This window comes from Pseudophryne corroboree, chromosome 8, assembly GCF_028390025.1.
Source record: "Pseudophryne corroboree isolate aPseCor3 chromosome 8, aPseCor3.hap2, whole genome shotgun sequence".
Lineage (NCBI taxonomy): Eukaryota > Metazoa > Chordata > Amphibia > Anura > Myobatrachidae > Pseudophryne > Pseudophryne corroboree.
This window is the reverse complement of record NC_086451.1, coordinates 253,119,129-253,143,206: the sequence shown is the minus strand read 5'-3', so window position 1 is coordinate 253,143,206 and position 24,078 is coordinate 253,119,129. Positions and strand designations below refer to the sequence as shown.

The following is a 24,078-nucleotide window of genomic DNA, read 5'->3' as shown; positions in this document are numbered from 1 at the left end:
TTTGGGCATGCTTTATAACTATATATCTATCACTTAAGACAGTATCTTTAATATATTTATATTGCATACTAGGGTCTCATCTCTGCTGATAAGGTACCTGTCCACGCTGCCACAGCGCTATAAACCCATGCCGACACAATCGCCGGTCTGGGTAGTATACTAGAATGTGCACGCTATCTGCAGGATCCCTGAGAATAGTAACTGCTACCGTCTGTGCAAACAGGACACCCCAGGGGAAGATTCTCAACATATCCTGGCCCTAGTGGGGAAAGGATAGAGCCTGAGAATTCTCTTGTGGGAAGCTGCCGTGTCTTGTCTGGAGATTCCCGCTCTTTTTCCTCATGAGAGGAGGGAAATTTACCTCAGCATTCTTCCCCTTAAACATGTGTACTCTCGTGTCAGGGACAGATGAGTCATCAGTGATATGCAAATCATCTATTATTTCAATAATCATATATTGAATACCTTATAGCCATCTTGGCTGTAACTTTGCATTATCGTAGTAGACAGTGGAGTTAAACTCCATGTCGATACCAGTGTTTGTTATTATGGATAGTGAGCATTGAGAGACTCTGAAGGTCTCTGTGACATAGGGACAGACATGGGTAGATTTCCTGTCTGTTCCCTAACCTTATGTGCAATAAATTCACCTTAGCACTTACACATATCCAAACAGGTGTCGGCGTTGTCGACGGAAACACCCTCTCACACACATATCCGCTCTATCACCTCCTTAGAGGAGCCTTTTACCTCAGACATGTCGACACACGCGTACCGACACACCACACACACAGGGGATGCTCTATTTGAGGACAGTTCCCCCACAAGGCCCTTTGGAGAGAGAGTATGCCAGCACACACCCCAGCGCTATATAACCCAGGGATTACACTACAACTCAGTGTTTACCCAGTAGCTGCTGTATATACAAATTTTGCGCCTAAATTTAGGTGCCCCCCCCCCCCCCCCTCTCTTTTCACCCTTTGTGTACCAGGATACTGCCGTGGAGAGCCTGGGGAGCTTCCTTCCAGCGGAGCTGTGAAGAGAAAATGGCGCTGGTGTGCTGAGGAAGAAGGCCCCGCCCCCTCAGCGGCGGGCTTCTGTCCTGTTTCTGACTAAAAATGGCGGGGGTTTTACACATATACAGTTTTCCAGACTGTATTATGTGTATATATTGCCAAAAGGTATACTTATTGCTGCCCAGGGCGCCCCCCCCAGCGCCCTGCACCCTACAGTGACCGGAGTGTGTGGTGTGCAGTGGGAGCAATGGCGCACAGCTGCAGTGCTGTGCGCTACCTTAATGAAGACCGGAGTCTTCTGCCGCCGATTTTATCTCCTTCTGTCTTCTGGCTCTGCAAGGGGGACGGCGGCGCGGCTCCGGGAACGGACGATCGAGGTCAGGCCCTGTGTTCGAACCCTCTGGAGCTAATGGTGTCCAGTAGCCTAAGAAGCACAAGCTAGCTGCACGCAGGTAGGTTTGCTTCTCTCCCCTCAGTCCCAAGTAGTAGTGAGTCTGTTGCCAGCAGATCTCACTGAAAATAAAAAACCTAACAAATACGTTCTTTCTAGCAAGCTCAGGAGAGCCCACTAGGTGCATCCAGCTCTGGCCGGGCACAGATTCTAACTGAGGTCTGGAGGAGGGGCATAGAGGGAGGAGCCAGTGCACACCAGATAGTACCTAATCTTTCTTTTAGAGTGCCCAGTCTCCTGCGGAGCCCGTCTATTCCCCATGGTCCTTACGGAGTTCCCAGCATCCACTAGGACGTCAGAGAAACAATATTTCTACCAAGCAGCAAAATGGCTTGGCTTTAATGTTATAGTGATGCTCCTCACATTAGGGCCCGGAAAACTTGTAAGGGAAAAGTGGATGGGACATAATATATGATGGAGGAAGATATAAATAAATATCTGCAGTCTGCAAGTAACCCAATAGCCCGCATGCATCTGCAACCGTTTCTCGCAATTCTCTGATCCTCCTACGCCGGGTCAGGGAATCAGGGATATTCAACATGTTGAAAAATCTCAATTCCCTGATCTACCCGAAAATGGTCAGGATCATCAAATTGGGGATTTTTAACATGAGGAATTTCCCAATTCCACAACTGATTGCCAATTATCAATTGCCGACAATCAACTTGTCTGATCGGATTGGGGTACCGGCACCTGATGTATGGAGCTCTTAAGACTTATGAGAAGATTTCTATTTGTGCAGGTCAATGATTGAAAGCATACGTACAGCAAAAGTCATACTGGATTGTATTAAACGCCACTACCCCTCAAAGAAGTAGGTGTGAAAATGAACGTTAAATGCAAATATACTAGATAAGGAGCTCACTGCAGGCTTTGCTAATTCATTTATTGATGCCAAATGCTTTTAACAGAGGCAGTAGATATGGTTACAGTGGAGACAATGGATTTATTGTACCTGCTGAAATGCATTTCACTAGCACACAGTAAGATTTAATAACATATATAAAAGGTCAGACTCACCTTACTTGGAATTTCTCAGCTTCCGATTGGCAGATGATTATCTGTCCATTTCTATGGCTACATGTGAAGTTTCATAAGAAGCTGGAATACAAGAGACTGATATTACTGACCGTTAGTCGCGGCTAATTAGCACTCCGGGGCTATTCTATTAGTGCCACCGGCACTTATTGGTGGTTTGGTTTGCCTTTTTTGTTTTTTTTTTTTTACACGATACATTGGGATAGGAAAATGTGGAAAAAAATTTCGGGAGCGGTACACCATCAGGGCTAATAGGATAACGCTGCTAATCTGCTAAACAACCCTGTCACTAACAATGACAAACTGCCACTTATTAGAAGTTTTTACTTCTGAGCATAGATTACATTTTATTATCTGGAACATTACCAGCAAAATAAGATTATGCTATCGGAATACATATGTATTCCCAGTGGACGGGATGCCGGCTGTCTGTATCCCGACAGCAGCATCCCGGCAAACTGTTTGTGACAAAATTTAAAGGGGGGCTTCTACATTTGTACAAGAAAGCAGCATCATTTTAAGATAATGACTTGAATGTTGTCAGAAAACTCCCAGCAACACTCGCCTCTATTAATACTTACCTGAATTCTCCTCATCTGTCCCATCATCTTCCCACTGATTCTCTACGGCCAGAAGGGGGTTTTGAGATTCACAAACTCTTCTCATTGGAAATGACAGTCCATCCCCAATGCTTGGAAAAAGATTACAAATTCATTAAAAAAAGGGCCGTTGTATTAATTAGGAAGGGTAAATAGAAGACTGTCTTTGGAAAGATATAGCAAGAAAGACATTTCTACATTATACAGGATGATGTAGCAGATGTACATCAAGCACCAAAAACTTGCATCCTACCTTGTAATAACTGGAATTAACCACAGATTTCTTTGCTTCCCAAACACCTGCTCCAAGTTTCTTCTGATACCCAAGTGGAAGCCGTTTTTGTCAGGGCCGCTGTGAAATACTGGGACTGAAAATGCCTCTAGAAAAGTGCAAACAATAAAAATAAGAATTTACTCACCGGTAATTCTATTTCTCGTAGTCCGTAGTGGATGCTGGGAACTCCGTAAGGACCATGGGGATTAGCGGCTCCGCAGGAGACTGGGCACAACTATAAAGAAAGCTTTTAGACTACTGGTGTGCACTGGCTCCTCCCACTAAGACCCTCCTCCAGACTTCAGTTAGGATACTGTGCCCGGAAGAGCTGACACAATAAGGAAGGATTTTGAATCCCGGGTAAGACTCATACCAGCCACACCAATCACACCGTATAACTCGTGATACAATACCCAGTTAACAGTATGATAGCAACTGAGCCTCTCAACAGATGGCTCAACAATAACCCTTTAGTTAAGCAATAACTATATACAAGTATTGCAGACAATCCGCACTTGGGATGGGCGCCCAGCATCCACTACGGACTATGAGAAATAGAATTACCGGTAAGTAAATTCTTATTTTCTCTAACGTCCTAAGTGGATGCTGGGGACTCGGTAAGGACCATGGGGATTATACCAAAGCTCCCAAACGGGCGGGAGAGTGCGGATGACTCTGCAGCACCGAATGAGCAAACTCAAGGTCCTCCTCAGCCAGGGTGTCAAACTTGTAGAATTTAGCAAACGTGTTTGACCCCGACCAAGTAGCTGCTCGGCAAAGTTGAAGAGCCGAGACCCCTCGGGCAGCCGCCCAAGAAGAGCCCACCTTCCTCGTGGAATGGGCTTTTACTGATTTAGGATGCGGCAGTCCAGCCGCAGAATGTGCAAGCTGAATCGTACTACAGATCCAGCGAGCAATAGTCTGCTTTGAAGCAGGTGCACCCAACTTGTTGGGCGCATACAGGATAAAGAGCGAGTCAGTCTTTCTGACTCCAGCTGTCCTGGAAACATAGATTTTTAGGGCCCTGACTACATCCAACAACTTGGAAGCCTCCAAGTCATTTGTAGCCGCAGGCACCACGATAGGTTGGTATAGATGAAAAGCGGACACCACTTTGGGGAGAAACTGGGGACGAGTCCTCAATTCTGCCCTATCCATATGGAAAATCAGATAAGGGCTTTTACATGACAAAGCCGCCAATTCTGATACACGCCTGGCCGAAGCCAAGGCCAACAACATGACCACTTTCCATGTGAGATATTTCAAATCCACGGTTTTCAGTGGCTCAAACCAATGTGACTTTAGGAAATCCAACACCACGTTGAGATCCCAAGGTGCCACTGGAGGCACAAAAGGGGGCTGAATATGCAGCACTCCCTTAACAAAAGTCTGAACTTCAGGTAGTGAAGCCAGTTCTCTCTGGAAGAAAATCGATAGAGCCGAAATCTGGACCTTAATGGAACCCAATTTAAGGCCCATAGTCACTCCTGACTGTAGGAAGTGCAGGAAACGGCCCAGCTGAAATTCCTCCGTTGGGGCCTTCCTGGCCTCACACCACGCAACATATTTTCGCCATATGCGGTGATAATGGTTTGCGGTTACTTTTTTCCTAGCTTTAATCAGCGTAGGAATGACTTCCTCCGGAATGCCCTTTTCCTTCAGGATCCGGTGTTCAACCGCCATGCCGTCAAACGCAGCCGCGGTAAGTCTTGGAACAGACAGGGCCCCTGCTGCAGCAGGTATTGTCTGAGCGGTAGAGGCCATGGGTCCTCTGACATCATTTCTTGAAGTTCCGGGTACCAAGCTCTTCTTGGCCAATCCGGAACAATGAGTATAGTTCTTACTCCTCTTCTCCTTATTATCCTCAGTACCTTTGGTATGAGAGGAAGAGGAGGGAACACATAAACCGATCGGTACACCCACGGTGTTACTAGAGCGTCCACAGCTATCGCCTCGGGTCTTTCTAGCTTTTTGTTTAGGCGGGACGCCATCATGTCCACCTGTGGCTTTTTCCACCGGCTTACAATCATTTGAAAGACTTCTGGATGAAGTCCCCACTCTCCCGGGTGGAGGTCGTGCCTGCTGAGGAAGTCTGCTTCCCAGTTGTCCACTCCCGGAATGAACACTGCTGACAGTGCTAACACGTGATTTTCCGCCCATCGGAGAATCCTTGTGTCTTCTGCCATTGCCGTCCTGCTTCTCATGCCGCCCTGTCGATTTACATGGGCGACCGCCGTGATGTTGTCTGACTGGATCAGTACCGGCTGGTTTTGAAGCAGGGGTTTTGCCTGACTTAGGGCATTGTAAATGGCCCTCAGTTCCAGAATATTTATGTGCAGGGAAGTCTCCTGACTTGACCATAGTCCTTGGTAGTTTCTTCCCTGTGTGACTGCTCCCCAGCCTCGAAGGCTGGCATCCGTGGTCACCAGGACCAAGTCCTGTATGCCGAATCTACGGCCCTCTTGAAGATGAGCACTCTGCAGCCACCACAGCAGAGACACCCTTGTCCTCGGAGACAGGGTTATCAGACGATGCATCTGAAGATGCGATCCGGACCACTTGTCCAACAGGTCCCACTGAAAGGTTCTTGCATGAAACCTGCCGAATGGAATCGCTTCGTAGGAAGCTACCATTTTTCCCAGGATCCGCGTGCAGTGATGCACCGACACCTGTTTTGGCTTTAGGAGGCCTCTGACTAGAGATGACAGCTCCTTGGCCTTCTCCTCCGGGAGAAAAACTTTTCTCTGTTCTGTGTCCAGAACCATCCCTAGGAACAGCAGACGTGTCGTAGGGACCAGCTGTGACTTTGGAATGTTTAGAATCCAGCCGTACTGTTGTAGCACTTCCCGAGATAGTGCTACCCCTACCAACAACTGCTCTCTGGACCTCGCCTTTATCAGGAGATCGTCCAAGTATGGGATAATTAAAACTCCCTAACTTTCGAAGGAGTATCATCATTTCGCCCATTACCTTGGTAAAGACCCTCGGAGCCGTGGATAGACCGAACGGCAACGTCTGGAATTGGTAATGACAATCTTGTACCACAAATCTGAGGTACTCCTGGTGAGGATGGTAAATGGGGACATGTAGGTAAGCATCCTTGATGTCCAGTGATACCATGTAATCCCCCTCGTCCAGGCTTGCAATAATCGCCCTGAGCGATTCCATCTTGAACTTGAATTTTTTTATATATGTGTTCAAGGATTTAAAATTTAAAATGGGTCTCACCGAACCGTCCGGTTTCGGTACCACAAACATTGTGGAATAGTAACCCCTTCCTCGTTGAAGTAGGGGCACCTTCACTATCACTTGTTGTGAATACAGCTTGTGAATTGCCTGCAACACTGCCTCCCTGCCTGAGGGAGTGGTTGGCAAGGCAGATTTGAGGAAACGGCGGGGGGGAGACGTCTCGAATTCCAGCTTGTACCCCTGAAATACTACTTGAAGGATCCAGGGATCCACCCGTGAGCGAGCCCACTGATTGCTGAAGTTTTTGAGACGGGCCCCCACCGTACCTGGCTCCGCCTGTGAAGCCCCAGCGTCATGCTGTGGACTTAGAGAAAGCGGGGGAGGACTTTTGCTCCTGGGAACTGGCTGTATGCTGCAGCTTCTTTCCCCTACCTCTGCCTCTGGGCCGAAAGGACGCGCCTTTAACCCGCTTGCCCCTATTGGGCCGAAAGGACTGTACCTGATAATACGGTGCTTTCTTTGGTTGTGAGGGAACATGGGGTAAAAATGTAGACTTCCCAGCTGTTGCTGTGGAAACGAGGTCCGAGAAACCATCCCCGAACAACTCCTCACCCTTATAAGGCAGAACTTCCATGTGTCGTTTGGAATCTGCATCTCCTGTCCACTGCCGAGTCCATAACCCTCTCCTGGCAGAAATGGACATTGCACTAATTTTGGATGCCAGCCGGCAAATATCCCTCTGTGCATCCCTCATGTATAAAAGTGCGTCTTTTATATGCTCTACGTTTAGCAATATAGTGTCCCTGTCTAGGGTATCTATATTTTCTGACAGGGAATCTGACCACGCAGCAGCAGCACTGCACATCCAGGCTGAAGCAATAGCCGGTCTCAGTATAACACCTGTGTGTGTATATATAGATTTCAGGATAGCCTCCTGCTTTCTATCAGCAGACTCCTTCAGGGCGGCCGTATCCGGAGATGGTAGTGCCACCTTCTTTGACAAGCGTGTGAGCGCTTTATCCACCCTAGGGGATGTTTCCCAGCGTGACCTATCCTCTGGCGGGTAAGGGTACGCCATTAGTAACCTCTTAGAAATTACCAGCTTTTTATCAGGGGAAGCCCACGCTTCTTCACACACTTCATTTAACTCTTCAGATGGAGGAAAAGCTACTGGTAGTTTTTTTCTCTCCAAACATTATACCCTTTTTTGTGGTACCAGGGGTAACATCAGAAATGTGCAACACATTTTTCATTGCCTCAATCATGTAACGTGTGGCCCTACTGGAAGTTACATTAGTCTCATCATCGTCGACACTGGAGTCAGTATCCGTGTCGACATCTGTGTCAGCCATCTGAGGTAGTGGGCGTTTTAGAGCCCCTGATGGCTTTTGAGACGCCTGGGCAGGCACAGGCTGAGAAGCCGGCTGTCCCACAATAGGTATGTCGTCAAACCTTTTATGCAAGGAGTCGACACTGTCGCGTAAGTCCTTCCACAGCACCATCCACTCAGGTGTCGACCCCGTAGGGGGTGACATCACATTTACAGGCATTTGCTCCGCCTCCACATAAGCCTCCTCATCAAACATGTCGACACAGCCGTACCGACACACCGCAAACACACAGGGAATGCTCTGACAGAGGACAGGACCCCACAAAGCCCTTTGGGGAGACAGAGAGAGAGTATGCCAGCACACACCAGAGCGCTATATAACACAGGGATCCCACTATCAATGAGTGTTTACCCTTATAGCTGTTTTATATATATATATATATATATATATATATATATATATATATATATATATATATATATATATATATATATATATCTATACTGCGCCTAAATTTAGTGCCCCCCCTCTCTTTTTTACCCTTCTGTAGCTTGTCAGACTGCAGGGGAGAGCCAGGGAGCTTCCTTGCAGCGGAACTGTGAGGGAAAAATGGCGCCAGTGTGCTGAGGGAGAAGCCCCGCCCCCTTTTCGACTGACTTTCTCCCGCTTTTTCTGGAATACTGGCAGGGGTAATTTTACATCTATATAGCCTCTAGGACTATATATATGATGTATATTTGCCAGCCAAGGTGTCATATATTGCCCTCAGGGCACCCCCCCCCCCAGCGCCCTGCACCCATCAGTGACCGGAGTGTGAGGTGTACATGAGGAGCAATGGCGCACAGCTGCAGTGCTGTGCGCTACCTTGGTGAATACCGAAGTCTTCTGCCGCCGATTTTCCGGACCTCTTCGTTGCTTCTGGCTCTGTAAGGGGGATGGCGGCGCGGCTCCGGGAACGAACACCAAGGTCGGGTCCTGCGGTCGATCCCTCTGGAGCTAATGGTGTCCAGTAGCCTAAGAAGCCCAAACTACCACCTGTTAGGTAGGTTCGCTTCTTCTCCCCTTAGTCCCTCGCCAGCAGATCTCACTGTAAAATAAAAAACCTACATATACTTTCTTTCTAGGTGCTCAGGAGAGCCCATAGTGTGCATCCAGCTCAGCCGGGCACAAGAATCTAACTGAAGTCTGGAGGAGGGTCTTAGTGGGAGGAGCCAGTGCACACCAGTAGTCTAAAAGCTTTCTTTATAGTTGTGCCCAGTCTCCTGTGGAGCCGCTAATCCCCATGGTCCTTACGGAGTCCCCAGCATCCACTTAGGACGTTAGAGAAAGGTACTTTAGACACTAAAAATATTTCAGTTAACACACAGTACAATATCTTTGTATTACCCAGCAGGGGTTCACTACGATATGCCGGCGGTCGGGCTCCCGGCGACCAGCATACCGGCGCCGGGAGCCCGACCGCCGGCTTACCGACAGTGTGGCGAGCGCAAATGAGCCCCTTGCAGGCTCGCTACGCGCGCCACACTATTTTATTCTCCCTCCAGGGGGTCATGTACCCCCACGAGGGAGAATAAGTGTCGGTATGCCGGCTGTCGGGATCCCGGCGCCGGTATACTGTGCGCCGGGATCCCGTCAGTCGGCATACAGAAGACCACCCACCCAGCAGCCTGCTGCCATTTGCCAGCAAGAAAGTTTTAGTTGAGAGGTTGATATTAAGTCCCCATCTTCACCACTACTGAAATGTGAGACCCATTAGTGACAACAGTCCAGGCCACATGGGATTTTTCTCCCAGGACATTTAAATTGCATATTTTTTTATTTTTGCGCAGAAAAAAAACCTGAATTATATTATGTTATCTTATGACTAAACTCATCAATGAGCATCTATTTCTATTTTACTTTTTTCTAATATGCATTCTCAGTTTAAAAACAAAACAAAAAAAACTGTATCCCATATCCAAAATGCTTGGGACCAGAAGTATTTTGGATATCGGATTTTTCCGTATTTTGGAATAACTGCATACCATAATGAGATATCATGGCGATGGGACCTAAGTCTAAGCACAGAATGCATTTATGTTTCATATACACCTAATACACACAGCCCTGAAGGTAATTTAATACAATACGTTTAATACCTCTAAAGTATTAAACAAAGTTTGTGTACATTAAGCCATCAAAAAACAAATGTTTCACTATCTCAGTCTTACTCCAAAATTCTGTATTTTGGAATATTTGGATATGGGATACTCAACCTATATATGCATTATAAGAATAAACAAATAAATAAATAAATATGCATTATAAGAATAAATGCTAAAAAGCAGGATAGAAAAGCAATTAGAAATAATTTGGCCTTTACATTTTCATCATACCTTGCGTACACCAACAACAAAAGCACCTGAGGAGGCAAACGTTAGATTGACATTTAATGCATCCCATGCCACTCAAATGTCGGTTTAAAAGTTTTAAAATACATCTGTCTTTTTCTTGTTAAAGCTATAATAAACAAAGCAGGAAACAATACCCAATGGTGCATACACACAGAACGACTTTGACTATGAGCGATTTGCTTTTCATTTTCCAGCGACATAGTCAAAATTGACCTGCCTGCAGTCTATTTTTCTTAGCGATAGTGACCTGGCGGGGACGCGCATCGCTATCACTCGCTGTGTACACACGGAGCAGTATGCATTAACTTTATCGATTTTGACTATATGGTCAAAATCACTGAGCCATATTGCTCCGTGAGTACACACCTTAAGATATAAATATTTACTTTTTCTTGTCAACGTAATTTGACTTTAAAAAATAGAATTAGATCATTATAATTGTGCTGCAATAATAGTCTGTACTAACTATGCCACCTGTCATCCTGTTTTAGTGGGACAGCCAAATGTGTGGTCAAATTGTCTCAGGCCAAACAATGCATGTAATTTCGATGCAATAAAATATTTGCGCAACTCCTTTTTTGTTGGGATGGGCGAGTGTTCTGCTGCCACAAAAACTTAACCAGTTCTCCCTCCTTGTGGATTATACTATAACAGTAAAATGTTTTTTAGCGCTGAATGCTGTTTAAGTGGGAGGGATTAAGGTGGTTGAAGGTGGGTATAAATAGCGAAGGGGGTAATACAAAAAGTGGGACAGCAGCGGAATAGCAGGATTTTGATACCTACCGATAAATCTTTTTCTCCTAGTCCGTAGAGGATGCTGGGGTCCACTTCATGACCATGGGGTATAGACGGTTCCGCAGGAGCCATGGGCACTCTTTAGACTTTTCAATGGGTGTGAACTGGCTCCTCCCTCTATGCCCCTCCTCCAGACCTTAGTTATAGGAACTGTGCCCAAGGAGACGGACATTTCGAGGAAAGGATTTACTTTAATACCAGCTCACACCTCAACCATGCCGCACAACATGGCATTCAACATAACACACGACAACAGGCATGAACCAATGACAGCAACATGCTGAAACTAATATAACACAACTTGTGCAACTGTAATAACAAAACTGCAGGTAAAGTACGCACTGGGACGGGCGCCCAGCATCCTCTACGGACTAGGAGAAAAGGATTTACCGGTAGGTATCAAAATCCTGTTTTCTCATACGTCCTAGAGGATGCTGAGGTCCACTTCATGACCATGGGGTTTATACCAAAGCTCCAGTACGGGCGGGAGAGTGCGGATGACCCTGCAGCACCGATTGCCTGTACTTGAGGTCTTCATCGGCCAAGGTGTCAAACTTGTAGAATTTTGCAAATGTGTTTGACCCCGACCAAGTAACTGCTCGACAAAGTTGCAATGCCGAGACCCCCCCGGGCAGCCGCCCAGGATGAGCCCACCTTCCTAGTGGAATGGGCCTTCACCGACTTCGGCAACGGCAATCCAGCCGTAGTATGAGTGTGCTGAATCGTACTTCTGATCCAACGCGCAATAGTCTGCTTGGAAGCAGGACACCCAATCTTGTTGGGAGCATACAGGACAAACAAAGACTCTGTTTTCCGTATCCGAGCTGTTCTAGCGACATAAATCTTCAAAGCCCTAACCACATCTAGAGACTTTGACTCAGTAAACGTGTCAGTAGCCACTGGCACCACAATAGGTTGGTTTATGTGGAAAGATGAAACCACCTTTGGAAGAAAATGTTGATGAGTTCTCAACTCTGCCCTATCTTCATGGAAGATCAGGTAAGGGCTCTTGTGAGACAAGGCCCCCGACTCAGACACCCGCCGTGCGGATGCCAATGCCAAAAGCATCACCACTTTCCAAGTGAGAAACTTCAACTCTATCTCTTGTAGAGGCTCAAACCAATCTGATTGAAGAAACTGCAACACCACATTAAGGTCCCATGGTGCACAAATGAAGGCTGGATGTGCAGAACCCCTTTCACGAAGGTCTGAACCTCTGGAAGAGAGGCCAATTGTTTTTGGAAGAACACTGACAAGGCCGAAATCTGGACCTTGATTGACCCCAATCGGAGGCCCGCCTCCACACCAGCCTGCAGAAAATGGAGAAAACGTCCCAACTGAAACTCTTCCGTAGGAGCCTTCTTGGATTCACACCAAGACACATATTTTCTCCAAATACGGTGGTAATGTTTCGACGTTACTCCTTTCCTGGCCTGAATAAGGGTGGTGATGACTTCCTTGGGAATACCCTTTCGGGCTAGGATCCAGCGCTCAACAGCCATGCCGTCAAACGTAGCCGCGGTAAGTCTTGATACACGCACGGCCCCTGCTGCAGCAGGTCCTCACGAAGAGGAAGAGGCCGAGGATCTTCTATGAGCAACTCCTGAAGATCTGGATACCAAGCCCTCCTTGGCCAGTCTGGGGCAATGGAGATTGCTCGAACCCTTGTTCTTCTTATGATCCTGAGAACTTTTGGGATCAACGGAAGTGGAGGGAAGACATACACTGACCGGAATACCCAATGGGTCACTAGCGCATCCACCGCTATTGCTTGAGGGTCTCTCGACCTGGAACAATATCTCTGAAGCTTCTTGCTTTGAGACAAGATGCCATCATGTCTACTTGAGGAACTCCCCAAAGACTTGTCACCTCTGCGAAGACTTCTTGGTGGAGGCCCCACTCTCCTGGATGGAGATCGTGTCTGCTGAGGAAGTCTGCTTCCCAGTTGTCTACTCCCAGAATGAAAATTGCTGACAGAACCTTTACATGTCTTTCTGCCCAGAGGAGGATCTTCGTCACCTCTGCCATTGTCGCTCTGCTTTTCATTCCGCCCTGCCTGTTTATGTACGCGACTGCTGTTACATTGTCCGACTGGATCTGCACGGGATGATCTTGAAGAAGATGTACCGCTTGTTGAAGGCTGTTGTAAATGGCTCTCAATTCCAGCACGTTTATGTGAAGGCAGGCTTCCTGACTTGACCATTTTCCTTGGAAGCTTTGCCCCTGAGTGACAGCTCCCCAGCCTTGGAGACTTGCATCCGTGGTTACCAGGACCCAGTCCTGAATCCCGAACCTGCGTTCCTCTAGTACAGGCATGTCCAAACTGCGGCCCTCCAGCTGTTGTGAAACTACATATCCCAGCATGCCCCGACACCGTTTTGTTGTCAGTGAATGCAAAAGCTGTGTCAGGGCATGCTGGGATATGTAGTTTCACAACAGCTGGAGGGCCGCAGTTTGGACATGCCTGCTCTAGTAGGTGAGAACTGTGTAGCCACCACAGGAGCGAAATCCTGGCTTTTGATGACAGGAGTATTTTCCGGTGCATGTGTAGGTGGGATCCCGACCACTTGTCCAACAGGTCCCACTGGAATACTCTGGCATGGAACCATCTTCCCCAACAATCGAATGCACTGATGGATCGACACACTTGATGGTTTCAATATCTGTTTCACCATTTTCTGGATTTCCAGAGCCTTTTCCAGCGGAAGAAATACTCTCTGAACTTCTGTGTCCAGAATCATCCCGAGAAAAGACAATCTTGTCGTCGGTTCCAACTGTGACTTTGGATAATTTATGATCCAACCGTGTTGTTGGAGTATTGACAGTGAGAGTGTGATGTTTTGTAACAACTGCTCCCTGGATCTGGCCTTTATCAGGAGATCGTCTAGATAAGGAATTATATTGACTCCTTTTTGACGCAGGAGAACCATCATCTCCACCATCACCTTGGTGAATACCCTCGGCGCCGTGGAGAGACCGAAAGGTAATGTCTGGAATTGGTAATGGCAATTCTGAACCGCGAATCTCAGATAAACCTGGTGAGGAGGATAAATGGGAACATGCAGGTAAGCATCCTTTAGGTCTACAGACACCATGTATTCCCCCTCCTCCAGACTGGAAATCACTGCCCTCAGTGATTCCATTTTGAACTTGAATCGTTTCAATTAGAGATTCAGATTTTTTAGGTTTAGGATCGGTCTGACCGAGCCGTCCGGCTTCGGAACTACAAAAAGGCTTGAATAAAACCCCTCCCCTTGTTGTGACAAAGGTACCAGGACTATGACCTGATCCTGACATAATTTTTGGATTGCCGCTGTTACCGCTTCCCTTTCCGGAAGAGAAGATGGCAAGGTCGATTTAAAAAATTCGGCATGGGGGAATGTCTTGAAACTCCAGCTTGTACCCTTGGAATACTATCTTCAAAACTCAGGAGTCCAGGCCAGACAGAATCCAGCCTTGGCTGAACAGTTTGAGACGTGCCCCCACCCGAGCGGCCTCCCGCAAAGGAGCTCCAGCATCATGTTGAAGATTTGGCAGAAGTAGGGGTAGACTTCTGCTCCCGGGAACCTGGAGCCGCTGTGGACTTCTTTCCCTTTCCTCTTCCCCTACCTGCAAAGAAGGGGGAACCTCTCGCTTTTTGGTATTTATTGGGCCGAAAGAACTGCATATGCGGGCGATATGTCTTTTTTGCTGGGCAAAAATGTCGACTTACCTGCGGTAGCCGCTGAGACTAACGCAACCAGTCCATCGCCAAATAAGGCCTCACCTTTATATGGGAGAGCCTCCATATTTCTTTTGGAATCTGCATCCACGTTCCACTGGCGAATCCACAACGCCCGCCGAGCCGATACTGCCATGGTAGCGGCTTGTGAACTCAAGAGTCCAATATCTTTCATCGCTCCTAGCATGTATGCGGCAGCGTCTTTGATATTCCCTAAATTAAGGAGTCTCTCATCTTTATCAATCGTGTCAATTTCTGACGACACGCTTTCTGACCATTTTTCAATAGCGCGACTCACCCATGCGCAAGCAATTGTGGGCTTGAGCAGCGTACCATTGGCAACATAAATAGATTTCAATGTAGTTTCCATCTATCGGTCTGTCGGCTCTTTTAGTGACGCCGTGCCAGGTGCAGGGAGAATTACCTTCTTTGTCAACCTGGACAGTGCACTGTCTAACACAGGGGGTGGCTCCCATTTTTTTCCTGTCCTCCACTGGGAAAGCATAAGCTATCTGAATTCTCTTGGGAATATGAAATTTCTTTTCGGGATTCACCCACATCCCTTCAAAGAGAGTATTAAGCTCGTGGGAAGGAGGGAAAGTGATCTTGGATTTCTTTTCTTTATAGAAATAAGCCTTCTCTTGAGGTACAGGAGTGGCTTCCGTGACTTCCAGAACTTCCCTTATAGCTACAATCATATATTGTATATTTTTTGCCAATTTATGATCTATTTCTCTGGAGTCACTATCGTCGACACAAGAATCATTGTCCGTGTCGGTATCAGTATTCACAAAATTCGCAAATGGTCTCTTAGGTGACCCAGAGGGGTCGCCTGTGGATGGAAGAACAGAGCCCTGAAAAATCACATCCTCCACAGATTTTCTCCAGCACTCAGCATGAGATTCAGACTTCTCTAATCTCCTATTGATATGATGCATACTATCACGTATTTCTTTCACCCATGCAGGCTCTTGGGGTGCCGGCAGCGCCACCACATTACAACTCTGTGTCCCTAAAATGCCTTCCTCCGGGGAGGAACTCCCTGCCTCAGACATGTCTTACACACGTGTACAACTCACACTCACAGACACACTGGGACTTATAGGTGACAGACCCACAGTAAAATCTGTCAGAGGGACACCGTTTAGGAGCAGCCAGTTCACAACCCATCACCACAGATAAAATCCCTGTGCCCCGTATTTTCTACAGAGACAAAATCCCTGTGTCGCGTACTCCGTACACAGAAACCTTTAAGCGCTATTATATTGTGCACAATATGTATTAGCACCCAGGCCCCCCCTTTTTTCACCCTGATACTTGTTCAGAAGTGGAGGAGGACCAGTTTCTTCTCTGCAGTCTGTGAATGAGAGAAAATGGCGCTGAACAGTGTGCTGGCTGCCTGAGGAGGAAGCTCCGCCCCCGCAATGGCACGTTTCTCCTCAGAGATTTTTCACATAATATTTATACTGGCGGGGGTAGGGCTGTACCTTGGCATCTTATGCCCCCTTTTATCCAGTTTACGAGGTTATTTGCTGCCCAGGGCACCTCCCCCCAGCGCCCTGCAGTGCCTGTGTATGTGTGGGCAGCAATGGCGCGCTGCGCTCCCGCCAGCCGCGCGGTACCTCAGCTGTCACTTTGCTTGATTGAAGATCTGTCTTCATACACTCACCTGTCTTCTGGCTCTGAGGGGGGTGACGGCATGCTGTGGGAGTGAGCATCTAAACACGGCTAGCTTTCAGTTCCCTTCAGGAGCTAATGGTGTCCTATCAGCCAGAAGCAGAGCCATGAAACTCTTCAGGAAGTTGGTTCCTACTTCTGCCCCCTCAGTCCCACGAAGCAGGGAAACTGTTGCCAGCAGTTCTCCCTGAAAATAAAAAACCTAACATAAGTCTTTTCAGAGAAACTCAGTAGAGCTCCTCAGAGTGCATCCAGTCTGCCTGGGCACATTTCTAAAACTGAGGTCTGGAGGAGGGGCATAGAGGGAGGAGCCAGTTCACAACCATTGAAAAGTCTTAAGAGTGCCCATGGCTCCTGCGGAACCGTCTATACCCCATGGTCATGAAGTGGACCCCAGCATCCTCTAGGACGTATGAGAAATGAAAAGAATGAATCACTTTATGTACAGATCGTAAAATACAGTGGTTATTAATCGTATTAAATATTTAAAACAATCGAATAGTGAGTGTCACTTTTCCGGAATGATCTAGCAATATTTCACACTGTGCATGCTCTGTAGACCAGCATATGAAACTCTGAGGTTCTACAGGTAAATTAGATAGTACAGCTCTCAGCTGCATCTCCATCTGCATGCAGGATTACATGCATGCATGCATGCATGCAGGATTACATGTTCTATAATGCATGTTGCGGGAGCGTAGGCCAAACTGCTGGCAATTAAGAGTCCAGAGTATACAGAAACCAATCTGATTTCACAAGTATCTTACACCAAAATATGGCTGGTGCAAATGAGCACGGATAATGATGGCTGCTCCTTTCAGAAGCTAATAAGGTCCACGTTGACAACTTTGTATATGCGGGTGGGGAACAGTATTTATTTGCAAGCACATATGGCATAATTCAGACCTGATCGTAGCAGCAAATTTGTTAGCAGATGGGCAAAACCATGTGCACTGCAGGTGTGGCAGATGTAACATGTGCAGAGAGTGTTAGATTTGGGTGGGTTATTTTGTTTCTGTGCAGGGTAAATACTGGCTGCTTTATTTTTACACTGCGATTTAAATTTCAGTTTGAACACACCCCACCCAAATCTAACTCTCTCTGCACATGTTATATCTGCCCCCCACCCTTTGGTGCACATGGTTTTGCCCATCTGCTAACACAGTGGTCAGGGAATAGGGGTAAATTACACCAAATGGGGTAAAAATTAAATTCCTGGGGGTAATGGACAGTCGTGCTGCCGAGACACAGCCCCATCTAGCAGCGGCCGGCTCGCGATGTGCTGTCGTCACACCGCGCTCCCTCCTGCCCGCCCTGCGCTGTACTCCTGGCGTCACACCTCGCTCCCTCATGCCCGCCCTGCGCTGTCCTGTCCTCCCGCCCGCAGCCCGCCAACCCACACACAGAACTTGAAGTGTTCTGATCAGACAGTGGCCCACATAACAGTGGGAAATTCCCACTGACATTACTGAGGTGAGGATGTGACCATCTGTCTCCTAAAAGTCGTGTGTCCCCCCCCTTCCCCACTCATCCATCTTTCTGACACTCATTCTGGTGTTTTGGGGAGAAAGTGTTAATTAACCCAGTCATTGGCAAAAAATAATTGGCGAAAATAAAATAAAGAAAAAACAAAAACTTTATATTATATATATATATATATATATATATATATATATATATATATATATATATACATACATATACATATACACACACACACACACACACAGTGTATCTCAGAAATGCCATATAAACAGCGATAGCCGGTATATATGCACAATAATATATGATTTCCTTCCTTTCAAATCAAGGTGGTAACGTCGGCATATATTAATATATTTTGGGGTAAAAGGTAAAAAAGTTCCCTGACCCCTGTGCTAACAAATTTGCTGCTGCGATCAGATCTGAATTAGGCCCATAAGGCGGATGCATCTGCTGTTTGCTTGTATGCGACTCTGAATCAGCCGCAGTGCAGTGCTGATGGAATACACAGACAATTGGTAACAGAACAAGGATGTGGATGCAGATGAACAACCTCTCAATTTACAGTATACAGGTTGAGTATCCCATATCCAAATATTCCGAAATACAGAATTTTTTGAGTAAGACAGATAGTGAAACCTTTGTTTTCTGATGGCTCAATGTACACAAACTTTGTTTAATACACAAAGTTATTAAAAATATTGCATTAAATGACCTTCAGGCTGTGTGTATTAGGTGTATATGAAACATAAATGCATTCTGTGCTTAGACTTCGGTCCCATCGCCATGACATCTCATTATGGTATGCAGTTATTCCAAAATACGGAAAAATCCGATATCCAAAATACTTCTGGACCCAAGCATTTTGGATAAGGGATACTCAACCTGTAATATTTTTTGACAATTGCCTAAATAGGCTACTGGAGATTTGTCTTAGCCAATTATTTAATTAGCCCTGATCTCCCAAAATACAGGCTGATATAGCGATTTTTCACCGAAGGTCATTATCAGGCTATTCAATTAAAGCCCGTTTTTTTTTCCAGGAGAAAAAAAAATAAGATTTTACTTACCGATAAATCTATTTCTCGTAGTCCGTAGTGGATGCTGGGACTCCGTCAGGACCATGGGGATTAGCGGCTCCGCAGGAGACAGGGCACAAAAATAAAAGCTTTAGGACTAGGTGGTGTGCACTGGCTCCTCCCCCTATGACCCTCCTCCAAGCCTCAGTTAGGATACTGTGCCCGGACGAGCGTACACAATAAGGAAGGATTTTGAATCCCGGGTAAGACTCATACCAGCCACACCAATCACACCGTACAACTTGTGATCTGAACCCAGTTAACAGTATTACAAACGTAGGAGCCTCTGAACAGACGGCTCACAACAATAACAACCCGATTTTTTTGTAACAATAACTATGTACAAGTATTGCAGACAATCCGCACTTGGGATGGGCGCCCAGCATCCACTACGGACTACGAGAAATAGATTTATCGGTAAGTAAAATCTTATTTTCTCTGACGTCCTAGTGGATGCTGGGACTCCGTCAGGACCATGGGGATTATACCAAAGCTCCCAAACGGGCGGGAGAGTGCGGATGACTCTGCAGCACCGAATGAGAGAACTCCAGGTCCTCTTTAGCCAGGGTATCAAATTTGTAGAATTTTACAAACGTGTTCTCCCCCGACCACGTAGCTGCTCGGCAGAGTTGTAATGCCGAGACCCCTCGGGCAGCCGCCCAAGATGAGCCCACCTTCCTTGTGGAATGGGCCTTGATAGATTTAGGCTGTGGCAGGCCTGCCACAGAATGTGCAAGTTGAATTGTGCTACAAATCCAACGAGCAATCGTCTGCTTAGAAGCAGGAGCACCCAGCTTGTTGGGTGCATACAGTATAAACAGCGAGTCAGATTTTCTGACTCCAGCCGTCCTTGAAATATATATTTTCAATGCCCTGACAACGTCCAGCAACTTGGAATCCTCCAAATCGCTAGTAGCCGCAGGCACCACAATAGGCTGGTTCAGGTGAAACGCTGAAACCACCTTAGGCAGAAACTGAGGACGCGTCCGCAGTTCTGCCCTGTCCGAATGGAAAATCAGATATGGGCTTTTATACGATAAAGCCGCCAATTCTGACACTCTCCTGGCTGAAGCCAGGGCCAGTAGCATGGTTACTTTCCATGTAAGATATTTCAAATCCACCGATTTGAGTGGCTCAAACCAATGGGATTTGAGAAAATCCAAAACTACATTAAGATCCCACGGAGCCACTGGGGGCACAACCGGGGGCTGTATATGTAGTACTCCTTTTACAAAAGTCTGGACTTCAGGAACTGAAGCCAATTCTTTCTGGAAGAAAATCGACAGGGCCGAAATTTGAACCTTAATGGACCCTAATTTGAGGCCCATAGACAATCCTGTTTGCAGGAAATGTAGGAATCGACCCAGTTGAAATTCCTCCGTTGGGGCCTTCCTGGCCTCACACCACGCAACATATTTTCTCCAAATGCGGTGATAATGTTGTGCAGTCACCTCTTTCCTGGCTTTTACCAGGGTAGGGATGACCTCTTCCGGAATGCCTTTTTCCCTTAGAATTCGGCGTTCAACCGCCATGCCGTCAAACGCAGCCGCGGTAAGTCTTGGAATAGACACGGTCCCTGCTGAAGCAGGTCCCGTCTTAGAGGTAGAGGCCACGGATCTTCCGTGAGCATCTCCTGAAGTTCCGGGTACCAAGTTCTTCTTGGCCAATCCGGAGCCCCGAGTATCGTTCTTACTCCCCTTTGCCGTATAATTCTCAGTACTTTTGGTATGAGAGGCAGAGGAGGAAACACATACACTGACTGGAACACCCACGGTGTTACCAGAGCGTCCACAGCTATTGCCTGAGGGTCTCTTGACCTGGCGCAATACCTGTCCAGTTTTTTGTTGAGGCGGGACGCCATCATATCCACCTTTGGTTTTTCCCAACGGTTCACAATCATGTGGAAGACTTCTGGATGAAGTCCCCACTCTCCCGGGTGTAGATCGTGTCTGCTGAGGAAGTCCGCTTCCCAGTTGTCCACTCCCGGAATGAACACTGCTGACAGTGCTATCACATGATCTTCCGCCCAGCGAAGAATCCTTGCAGCTTCTGCCATTGCCCTCCTGCTTCTTGTGCCGCCCTGTCTGTTTACGTGGGCGACTGCCGTGATGTTGTCCGACTGGATCAACACCGGCTGACCCTGAAGCAGGGGTTTTGCCAGGCTTAGAGCATTGTAAATCGCTCTTAGCTTCAGTATATTTATGTGAAGAGACATCTCCAGGCTTGACCACACTCCCTGGAAGTTTCTTCCCTGTGTGACCGCTCCCCAGCCTCTCAGACTGGCATCCGTGGTCACCAGGGCCCAGTCCTGTATGCCAAATCTGCGGCCCTCTAACAGATGAGCACTCTGCAACCACCACAGAAGAGACACCCTTGTCCGTGGAGACAAAGTTATCCGCTGATGCATCTGCAGATGCGATCCGGACCATTTGTCCAGCAGATCCCACTGAAAAGTTCGTGCGTGGAATCTGCAGAATGGAATCGCTTCGTAAGAAGCCACCATTTTTCCCAGGACTCTTGTGCATTGATGCACAGACACTTTTCCTGGTTTTAGGAGGTTCCTGACAAGTTCGGATAACTCCCTGGCTTTCTCCTCCGGAAGAAACACCTTTTTCTGAACCGTGTCCAGAATCATTCCCAGGAACAGCAGACGTGTCGTCGGGGTCAATTGAGATTTTGGAAAATTCAGAATCCACCCGTGCTGTTGCAGCACTACTTGGGTTAGTGCTACTACGTCCCCCAGCTGTTCTCTGGACCTTGCCCTTATCAGGAGATCGTCCAAGTAAGGGATAATTAATACGCCTTTTCTTCGCAGAAGAAACATCATTTCGGCCATTACCTTGGTAAAGACCCGAGGTGCCGTGGACAATCCAAACGGCAGCGTCTGAAACTGATAATGACAGTTTTGCACCACGAACCTGAGGTACCCTTGATGTGAAGGGCAAATTGGGACATGCAGGTAAGCATCCTTGATGTCCAGGGACACCATAAAGTCCCCTTCTTCCAGATTCGCTATCACTGCTCTGAGTGACTCCATCTTGAACTTGAATTTTTGTATGTACAGGTTCAAAGATTTTAGATTTAGAATAGGTCTTACCGAGCCGTCCGGCTTCGGTACCACAAATAGTGTGGAATAATACCCCTTTCCCTGTTGTAGGAGGGGTACCTTGACTATCACCTGCTGAGAATACAGCTTGTGAATGGCTTCCAATACCGTCGCCCTGTCTGAGGGAGACGTTGGCAGAGCAGACTTTAGGAACCGGCGAGGGGGAGACTTCTCGAATTCCAACCTGTAACCCTGAGATACTACCTGCAGGATCCAGGGGTCCACCTGTGAGTGAGCCCACTGTGCGCTGAAATTCTTGAGTCGACCCCCCACCGCCCCTGAGTCCGCTTGTAAAGCCCCAACGTCATGCTGAGGGCTTTGCAGAAGCCGGGGAGGGCTTCTGCTCCTGGGAGGGAGCTGCTTGGTGCACTCTCTTACCCTTTCCTTTGCCTCGGGGCAGATATGACTGTCCTTTTGCCCGCTTGTTCTTATAGGAACGAAAGGACTGCGGCTGAAAAGACGGTGTCTTTTTCTGTTGGGAGGGGACCTGAGGTAAAAAGGTGGATTTCCCGGCTGTTGCCGTGGCCACCAAATCCGATAGACCGACCCCAAATAATTCCTCCCCTTTATACGGCAATACTTCCATATGCCGTTTGGAATCCGCATCACCTGACCACTGTCGCGTCCATAAACTTCTTCTGGCAGATATGGACATCGCACTTACTCTCGATGCCAGAGTGCAAATATCCCTCTGAGCATCTCGCATATAAAGAAAAGCATCCTTTAATTGCTCTATAGTCAATAAAATACTGTCCCTATCCAGGGTATCAATATTTTCAGTCAGGGAATCCGACCAAACCACCCCAGCACTGCACATCCATGCAGAGGCGATGGCTGGTCGCAGTATAACACCAGTATGAGTGTATATACTTTTCAGGGTAGTTTCCAGCCTCCTATCAGCTGGATCCTTGAGGGCGGCCGTTTCAGGAGACGGTAACGCCACTTGTTTTGATAAGCGTGTGAGTGCCTTATCCACCCTAGGGGGTGTTTCCCAGCGCGCCCTAACCTCTGGCGGGAAAGGATATAATGCCAATAACTTCTTTGAAATTAGCAGTTTTCTATCGGGGTTAACCCACGCTTCATCACACACTTCATTCAATTCCTCTGATTCAGGAAAAACTACAGGTAGTTTTTTCAGACCCCACATAATACCCCTTTTTGTGGTACTTGCAGTATCAGAGATATGCAAAGCCTCCTTCATTGCCGTGATCATATAACGTGTGGCCCTACTGGAAAATACGTTTGTTTCTTCACCGTCGACACTAGATTCGGTGTCCGTGTCTGGGTCTGTGTCGACCGACTGAGGTAAAGGGCGTTTTACAGCCCCTGACGGTGTCTGAGACGCCTGGACAGGTACTAACTGGTTTGCCGGCCGTCTCATGTCGTCAACTGATTTTTGTAACGTGCTGACATTATCACATAATTCCATAAACAAAGCCATCCATTCCGGTGTCGACTCCCTAGGGGGTGACATCACCATTACCGGCAATTGCTCCGCCTCCACACCAACATCGTCCTCATACATGTCGACACACACGTACCGACACACAGCAGACACACAGGGAATGCTCTTATCGAAGACAGGACCCCACTAGCCCTTTGGGGAGACAGAGGGAGAGTTTGCCAGCACACACCCAAGCGCTATAAATATATAGGAACAACCCTACAGAAGTGTTGTTTCCTTTATAGCAGCTTAATATATCAATATCGCCAAAAAAGTGCCCCCCCTCTCTGTTTTTTTACCCTGTTTCTGTAGTGCAGTGCAGGGGAGAGTCCTGGGAGCCTTCCTCGCAGCGGAGCTGTGCAGGAAAATGGCGCTGTGTGCTGAGGAGATAGGCCCCGCCCCCTATTTCGGCGGGCTCTTCTCCCGGTGTTTGTGAGACCTGGCAGGGGTTAAATACATCCATATAGCCCCAGGGGCTATATG

At 47.4% G+C, this 24,078-nt stretch overlaps 1 protein-coding gene across 1 annotated transcript in view; it reads right to left on the bottom strand.

Annotated features, from left to right (window-relative positions):
* Positions 1-24,078, bottom strand: part of ZDHHC15 (zinc finger DHHC-type palmitoyltransferase 15) — a 186,276-nt gene that overhangs the window by 44,241 nt on the left and 117,957 nt on the right. The window contains exons 9-11 of the mRNA XM_063937176.1: positions 3,358-3,484; positions 3,087-3,196; positions 2,488-2,568 (exon numbers count right to left, since the gene is read on the bottom strand). Coding sequence (XP_063793246.1) covers positions 2,525-2,568; positions 3,087-3,196; positions 3,358-3,484 — 281 coding nt within the window. The 3' untranslated portion in view covers positions 2,488-2,524. The remainder of the gene's footprint in view (positions 1-2,487; positions 2,569-3,086; positions 3,197-3,357; positions 3,485-24,078) is intronic.